Below are 8,855 nucleotides of genomic sequence, written 5' to 3' on the forward strand. Positions count from 1 at the left end.
AAATAAAGAATGATTGATATTCATGTTTCAAATGTTTGCTTTTTTTATTGAATAGTGACAGAGACTTGCAACAAAGTTAGTTTTTGATCATTTTACAGTTTATAGAAAGCAGGATGAAGATGAAGACTATGAATTGAGACGATTTTGGACTTTATTAAACTTTGTATCAGCAGCGTCTTATGTCGGCCTCCATCACACACACAGCCTCCATCAACGTCACACAAACGGCCTCCATCACACACACAGCCTCCATCACTCAAACAGCCTCCATCACACAAACGGCCTCCATCACACACAGCCTCCATCACTCAAACAGCCTCCATCACACAAACGGCCTCCATTGCACACAAGGCCTCCATCACTCAAACAGCCTCCATCACACAAACAGCCTCCATCACACACACAGCCTCCATCACTCAAACGGCCTCCATCACACAAACAGGCCGTGAGAAACTCGTATTTCCTGATGAGACGGTGACGTCAGCCCGGCCGGCCCTCTGCGGCCCGGCCCGGCTCCGGCTAATTGGCTGTTAATAGAAAGCGCGCCGTTCGGGAGCACGGAGCTGCCTCTCGGCAGAATGTGTGCAGGGATAATATTGTTCCAGGAGCCGTGAGGAGAATCGCTGCTGCTCTATTAACGCGGAGGCCCGGAAGAGGAGCCGCGGCCTGAGTGCTCCATTATCTCCCGCCCTGATGAGCGGCTCCGGATGCGACGGGACACGCTGCTCCTGCAATCAGGACCCCCTCCCGCCGGCCTGCTTAATGTCATTCGCTTTCAAGGGCCCATGTTATCTCTGATCATTTGCGCCATTACGCCGGAGTCAAGTGTAAACGCTCCATTATTAAGATCGTGTCTGTCAATAAACGGCCCCAAACACACCGCCGCTTTACAGCACGCAGATGCCTCCGCAGTGCAATGTAGGCCTGTAGTGCTTGTTCAAGGGGGATGGGGCTTTCTGTATATTATTATGATTATTATTATTATTATTATCATCATAATTATTATCATTATTATTCATGTTGTCATTATTATTATTATTGTTGTATTTGTATATATTATTATGATTCATATTATCATGATTATATTTGTATGTATTATTATTATCATCATCATCATTATTAGTCATATTTTTATATTTGTGTATATTATTATTCATATTATCATTATTATTCATATTGTTTAGTTTTATTATATATTATTATTCATATCATCATTATTATTCATATTATTATATTTGTATATTATATTATTATTCATATTATCATATTGTATTGACGTTTTTTTTCATGCTCATATTAAGAATAGTATGGCTTCCCAATAATAAATAAAAACATTTTCCTATCTCTTATTGTCACTACGTTTGAAGCAGATCTGAATATTGACACTTTGGTTGATTTTTGTAAACAAAAAACGATTTTTGTTTTAGATGTCTTTAAACTGCCATCGTGAAGGTGTCATCTCATCTGACGTGCAGATTTAATACACAGCAACAAACATTGATTTGCTTTCATTGTCAATATGTTTACTTTTTCTGATTTATTTCTCAACATGAATAAACTCTTATTTGTTCCTAAAATGTTGTGTTTTTTTCTTCCTGAGCTGAGTCAATACAACTTCCATCGTTCCTTATTTTATTTTCAAATGCGTTAAAAATAACAGAAACAACATGGCTCAAACATTCAGTTTTAAGAAGTTAAAACGTATTTATTCACATTAACTTCTTTTTTTGTGAAATACACAACATGGCAATTATCCCCATTTTAAATAGCATTTTTTTATTTACCTATTATTTACAGTCCCATGGCAGAAACAGGTGATTTCTCCCGTGTTGGATGCTTCTATCGGCAGGAGAATGTCCCTGCGGTGATGAAGCCAGCGCTGAGTTTGAGGTGTTGTGGTGGATCCGTCTACGGTGTCACTGCTGGGACACTTGGACAGGATCCGAAATCTTGTGGAGGACCACCACAGGTTTGTGTAAAATGGTTGGATTGTCCCACAGTGGAAACGCTAACCGCGGGACAGAAGCCAGTCTCTGTGGGAGCTCCCAGCCCGACAGCAGAGCGATGAAGAGTGTTGTGGCGAGCGTGCCTCAGCTCTGCAGCTCTCTGTCTCTGGACGCCTCGGCCGCCGCCACGCTGTCGTGCAGCTTCCTGATGTGTTTCTTCAGGTCGAAGTTGCGACAGAAGCCTTTGCCACAGGTGGCGCAGGTGAAGGGCTTCTTGTCGTTGTGCGTGTGCATGTGGAAGGTGAGGTTGTAGACCTGGTGGAAGGCCTTGTTGCAGATGGAGCACTTGTACTGCTTCTCCCCGCTGTGGGTCAGCTTGTGGTTCTTGTAGTTTCCTGGGAAATGATGACAAAAAAGCAATATTGAACAAACTCTGATTTTAATGACTGATTGTGTATCGTTTCTATTTCTTTCATCTACAAACGTCTAAAAACTCAAGTCATGTCTTTTCATTTATTCCGACCAGCAGTTAAAGAACCAGAAGAAGCTGTTTGCTATGTTTGACGTATCAGAAGAGCGATGCGTCCTTTCAGCAGTTTGAATACGATCACATCCTCCTGAGAGAAATGACTCCAATCACAATGGAGGATTAATAATCACTGATCAATAATCACTGCAGCTTCACTGCACCACCAAAATACATAAAAGACATTATGAAGGACTTTTTGGATTATTTGCATTGCATGATTCTGACTCTAAAAAAAACAAAGTGATGCAACTCGATTAAAGACGATGAAGATCGAAATAAAGCAGTGATACAGGTCAATGCAGCTCTGGGGTCGTTTTAAAGGAGTTTTGCAGGAAAGCCTCTCTCTCTCTCTCTCTCTCTCTCTCTCTCTCTCTCTCTCTCTCTCCCTGCCGCCTCCGACCCTCGGCTCCCGGCCTTCATTAATCAGGCTTTTGTGTGTCGAAGTCAAAAAGTTGTCAAACTTTGTCAAAATCAGACGCGGCGACAACTCCACTAAGAACGCCGCGGAGGTCTCGCAGCTGACCCGGACACAATGCGCCGTCTTGCAGGGAGAATTAGTCCGCGTTAAGTGCCAGCTCCTATTTCCACGGATCGCATCAGCTCATCGGAGGGCCGCAATTATTTCCCCCTCCGCAGCTCCTCAGAGGCCCGCAGCCGCAGCGGATTGGCTGCTGGTCCGATTTATTTCAGCGATTTATTTCGAAGAAACCTTCGCTCGAGCCAACGCGGAGAAACGACTGCAACACGCCGCCTCATCATAATACACAATCATACAAAATAATACATGCAACTATATATATATATATATAAACACGAAAATACACGAAAAGAAAGTTTTTTTTCTCGTTTTGATAAAAACATTGAAGACGTAACAACAGCGAAAAATAAAATTCGATTGCATGCTTCAGCGACATATTTGCATAATATTTTAGGGACAAAGATAAACACGAGGCAAATCCTCCGAATGTGTTGGAATAATAATTATATAATATACTGTATGAGAGCAGGCGGAGTGTTACCTTTCTGGTGGAAGCCTTTCCCGCAGAACTCACACACGAATGGCTTGTACCCGGCGTGGATGCGCACGTGCGTGTTGAGCGTGGAGCTCCGGTTGAACGCCTTCCCGCACTGGTTGCATTTGTGCGGTTTTTCCTGAGAGAACACGGGGAGGAGACGGTGAAACTCAGACCCAGCTGCAGTTTGAACAGCGGCTAAATGAGGCCGCAGCGCGTCTCACCTGCGTGTGGATGATCTTGTGTCTGCACAGCGTGCTGGCCTGCCGGAAGCCTTTGCCGCACACTTTGCACACGAAGGGCCGGGCCCCGGTGTGCACCGGCATGTGTCTGGTCAGGTTGTAGTGCGCGTTAAAAACCTGGCGGGGAGAGGAGCACACATTGAGACGGCAGCACCGGCAGTTCTCATGTCATGTGGAGTTGCTGCTGCTGAATCATTCTTTCGTTTCATTATTTATTTTGGAATTTTTATTTTTTCGTTTTCAGGAAATCCCTAATTTAATTTTATCAAATGTATTTATACTTAATATAATTTATTTAATCATAATTTATATAATGTATTTAATCATATTTAATAATATTCATAAGCATTATCACTTGAAATACAAATATCAACATATTATATATATATATATATATATATATATATATATATATATATATATATATATATATATATATATATATATATATATATATGCATAACGTACCTTTCCACACACTTCGCAGGTGAAGTTTTTGGCTTTCCCGTCCGCAGCGCTGGCGCAGCTGCTGCTCAGTTTGCTGTGCGTCTTGACGCCGTTCTTCTCGGCGGCGCCCAGGACGTGGTTCTCCTTCACGATCTGGTCCAACTGGCCCGGCAGATGCTCCTTGTGCGGGTACTGAGGTGTGGGTAGCTTGTCGGTCGCCACTGCGGCTAACTTGGCATTCTCCAGCAGCAACAGTCTGTGGTGCGCCGACAGAGAGGCCTGGGCCTGCGGGTTGGAGAACCAGTGTCCGGCCAGCAGCTCCGACTGCTGGTACGCGGAGTCCAGGTAGTTGAGATAGTAGAGCGAGCCGCTGCTGGGCACAGCCATGGCCTGGTGGATCACCTGCGGCTTCACCACCCGGCTCCCAGACGTCAGCAGCGGCTGCTTCAAGCCCGGCTCCGGTTTGCCGCAAACGCCGCAGTTCCCTTTGCACGGCGCGGCTGCGGAGCCGCAGAAAGTCCCTCTGAAACTGGCTCTCCACAGCTCCGAGTAGTTCATCAGCGCCTTGGCCTGGAGGTCGTAGCTGAAGGGCTGCAGCGGGATCATGCAGGGGATCGGGGAGCAGAGTCCCAGCAGCTTCTTCCCCTGCGCCCGCTCCTCCGCGCTCCCCTTCGGCTCCGAGCTCTTGGACATGATCCGGTCTATGGAGAAGGCGAGGGTCTTGGGGGCCGCGGACGGCCCGGTCCGACCGCAGGACATCACCGTCTCGAGGGAAGCAGAACTTGCCATGTTGTGTTGCTGCTGCTGCTGCTGTTGTTGTTGTTGTTGTTGTTGTTGTTGTTGTTTGCAGCAGAGCAGAACTTGGTGTGAGCAGCTCCCGGTCTAGTCCGACCCGCTCCTCCTGCTGCTCCGCGTCCTTTCACTCTCTGATTCCCCGGCAGAAAGACGGGAGGACACATCAGTTTAACAAGCACCTTGCTGCCACAGTGTCACGCATTTGCATTCAAATGCCCCCCCTCCCTCCCGCCCCCCGCAACAATAGCATCCAGGGGTGATGGATTAATGCTCATTAACTAGTGCACACAGCATTAACAGGACATTACAGCTCGTTAGGGAGAAGAAGAGGAAGAAGAGGAGTTAGAAAAAAGGTTGCAGTCGGAGCTCGTGGAAGAATGCGCGAGCATCAAGTTGAGTTTACCTCTTTAACGGTCAGATGGGTGTGGAGACACCAGACGACTGCTCTCTGTCACATGCTGCCCCCCCCCCCCTAAACTGGGTGACAGGGACACGCCCTCAAACACATTTCCAGAGGGGAATATTAAAAACATTGTTACTGTTTGGAAAAGTTGTACAAGTCTCCTGCTTCCAGCTGGCTGACAGCAACGTTTCCATTGATTCCGGCAGAAAGCTGCAGATCCTCAGAGCTGGGATCCCTCCTTCTTTTCCACGCATACTTACTTACTATTTGTTTAAATTCGAGGACGTCCCATTTCCACCTGTTTAAGAGCAGAGACTCCCTTCGGATCCTATTAAAGGTCGTTCCTCCGTCCCTCCATTGAAAAGAAGCACTTTTCCAGAGCGGCTCGGGGTTCATGAGGAGGAAAACAAGAAAGAAAAAACACAAGCTCTTTCACTTTTAGCCACTAAAGCACCGCGTGAACCTGGTTTTGTGTTTTTTCTTCTTTCCTGAAATAGAAGGACGGATTAAAAAGGGAGAGAGGGGAAAAAAGAAAAAAAGCCTTAGCTTGGAAAGAAAGGACAAATGAAAGGAGAAGCTTTACAAGAAGTTCGCTGGAATCCGCTGTGGGCTGTGTGGGAGCTACAACGAGCAGCGGCCTCTCGGCTCAGTGTGTCTGTGGGCCATTTCACCTGAGGGCCTCCCATCCAGCCCGGGAGGATACATGTCCTGGTCATTATTAGTTCATGCACAACTGTCATATTTCATTCTGAAGTTTTTTTTTCTTCTTTTTTTGAGATGCTCAAATGATCACTTCTCGGATTTCCATTCTATGTTTAAATAGAGAAATATGGCCCAGTATTTGGGCTGGCGTAAACAGCAACAAGAACATTATATGTAGGGGTTGTACGTTTAATTAAAGGTTCATAAAGCATCTACCCGTGTTTTACAGGCCAGTCATTTTTGGGTTGCCAGGTTGTGTAAAATGTGTGTGTCTGGTGTTTACCCTGCTGCAGCAGCAGACTTGATTGTCTCTCGTAGCTCTTTAATCAGTGAGGAAGAGCCACTTTCACAATGAAAATGTTGCGTTATATATATGTGCACGTACAAGGAGATTGACTTGGTGGTTAGTGCATAACAATAAAGAGTACAATATTATGAAGACAATTAAAAATACAAACTTTTAATACAATACAAATTTACAATGGCATATGAAGAACAAAGAAATATTATATTATTATTATATTATTATTATTATGTTATTAAAGCCAGGTCTGTATTCAGGTGTACAGCTTGGGCCTTGTGGAGGAGGCTGACTGCAGCCAGAACAAGTGTTGGTCCTGATGGACCTCTGCCTAAGTCTGTGTCCAGGGTGGGAGGGATTTACATCAATGGTGGGTGGGGTTTATGCCCATGGTGGGAGGGGTTTGTTTCAGTGGTGGGTGGGGTTTGTGTCTGTGGTGAGAGGGGGTTTGTGTCTGTGGTGGTAGGGGTTTGTGTCCATGGTGGGTGGGGTTTGTGTCTGTGGTGGGTGGGGTTTGTGTCTGTGGTGGGTGGGGTTTGTGGGGTTGGCTACAAACTTTTCATTCATGTGTCAGCCCTGTGAGATGGATGATGGATGGATGGATTGATAGATTGATGGATGGATTGATAGATTGATGGATGATGGATGGATTGATAGATGGATGATGGATGGATGGATGGATTGATAGATTGATGGATGATGGATTGATAGATTGATGGATGATGGATGGATTGATAGATTGATAGATTGATGGATGGATTGATAGATTGATGGATGATGGATTGATGGATTGATGGATTGATAGATTGATGGATGATGGATGGATTGATAGAGTGATAGATTGATGGATGATAGATTGATAGATTGAAGGATGATGGACGGATTGATAGATTGATGGATGATGGATAGATTGATGGATGATGGATGGATTGATAGATTGATAGATTGATAGATTGATGGATGATGGATGATGGATTGATGGATTGATAGATTGATGGATGATGGATGGATTGATGGAGTGATAGATTGATAGATTGATGGATGATGGATTGATAGATTGAAGGATGATGGACAGATTGATAGAGTGATAGATTGATGGATGATGGATTGATAGATTGAAGGATGATGGATGGATTGATAGAGTGATAGATTGATAGATTGATGGATGATGGATTGATAGATTGATGGATGATGGATGGATTGATAGATTGATGGATGATGGATGGATTGATAGATTGATGGATTGATGGATGGATGATGGACAGACCGATGGGGTTCCTTGCCTTCCTGCCAGAGTTGATGAGGTAGATGTGGACAGCTGACCCTGAGAGATGAAGGCTTCCCTCCACCTTCTCTGCCAGCAGCCACAGACCAGACAGACTGGATTTAAATGATGGGCTGAAGATTTAAACATGCTTGGAGTCTGTTGATTGAAGTAAAGATTGTGTTCATTGTTAAAAATCAATCTGGAGGCTGCTGTTTAACGTTTATACGTTCAGTAAAGAGAGACAACATGTGACTTTTCTCCCGAGACTCAGGTTTTGTGTTGCCACCTGAATGAATGTGCCTCTGTGTGGAATCAGCGATTGGCCGTGTGGTACTGTAGGTGGAGGGAGGTCTATAGACTCAGACCTATACTTAGCCCCGCATGTTGCCGTCCTATAACACTAGTTTTCCTGTTAATAACCTTAAAAAACATCCCTACTCTGTTTTGTTTTACACCTGCATCTCAGCATGGCAGGATTAATGCCTGTTGTCTCTGTGCTACTCATATGTAAATAGGGAGAAATACTCTAATTTGAGTTTATTCAGGCACAATTGCCGGCTCATCCACACAATAAACATTGATCCTCTTGCTGACACCCAGGCCCCCTATTCAGCTCCAGCAGCAATTAGCTCAAGCATTGATTTAAGGGACCCTTGCCTCTAGCCTGCAGGCATGCAACACTCACAAATACTGGCTGCATGTGGCAAACCTTTCCTCACAATGTTAGGATTTTTTTAATCTTTTTTGGTTTTCAATGCTATGAAAACATTTGTAGAAGTCACATTTGGCTCTCGTAGTTTGAATCCATCCACAGAAAACTTCCACTCTCCTGCTTTTCAACTCTCTCAGACTTCTTTTCAGGAAAGCTCATTCAGCATGGAAATGAAAGGTACATCTATTTACGTCTACTTATATATTTTTAACCAGGTTATAAAACACTGACATCAACATATTTGTGTTTTATAATACAGGCCTCGGAGGGTCCCAGAAAAGAGGATAAAAGAAAGTTGGTCTTATTGTGAAAATCCTCCAGTTGGCTTAAACAATGGACGCTGTTTATGCGTTCCACAAACATGTGATCAGTGTTGTTCGTCACTATTACAATAATGAACACCTCTGTATAACAAACTACTGAACTGAGCTGGTAGCCTACATATAAAGACGTCATGTCTGAAAGGTTAGCTCTTGTTGCTAACTGGCATGGCTTACT

General features: G+C 44.4%; 1 protein-coding gene across 1 annotated transcript; it reads right to left on the minus strand.

The window, feature by feature from the left end:
* Window positions 1–1,766: 1,766 nt before the first annotated feature.
* On the minus strand, window positions 1,767–5,195 carry fezf2 (FEZ family zinc finger 2). The gene is made up of 4 exons (XM_084029549.1): window positions 4,199–5,195; window positions 3,713–3,847; window positions 3,495–3,627; window positions 1,767–2,341 (listed from the first exon to the last, which is right to left on the minus strand). Exons 1-4 carry the CDS (start codon window positions 4,964–4,966, stop codon window positions 2,091–2,093), a joined length of 1,287 nt encoding a protein of 428 aa, XP_083885675.1. The 5' UTR covers window positions 4,967–5,195; the 3' UTR covers window positions 1,767–2,090.
* Window positions 5,196–8,855: the final 3,660 nt, after the last annotated feature.

The sequence above is a fragment of the Eutrigla gurnardus genome (genome assembly GCF_963514095.1).
Source record: "Eutrigla gurnardus genome assembly, chromosome: 2".
NCBI lineage: Eukaryota > Metazoa > Chordata > Actinopteri > Perciformes > Triglidae > Eutrigla > Eutrigla gurnardus.

What these genes read in the sequence shown, in the direction of transcription:
- fezf2 (XM_084029549.1), bottom strand. Translation starts at nt 4,966, where the DNA reads ATGGCAAGTTCTGCTTCCCTCGAGACGGTGATGTCCTGCGGTCGGACC. An exon ending in ACAAGATCATCCACACGCAG is followed by an intron (nt 3,628 to 3,712) that starts GTGAGACGCGCT and finishes GTGTTCTCTCAG; the next exon opens with GAAAAACCGCACAAATGCAA. An exon ending in GAAAGGCTTCCACCAGAAAG is followed by an intron (nt 2,342 to 3,494) that starts GTAACACTCCGC and finishes ATCATTTCCCAG; the next exon opens with GAAACTACAAGAACCACAAG.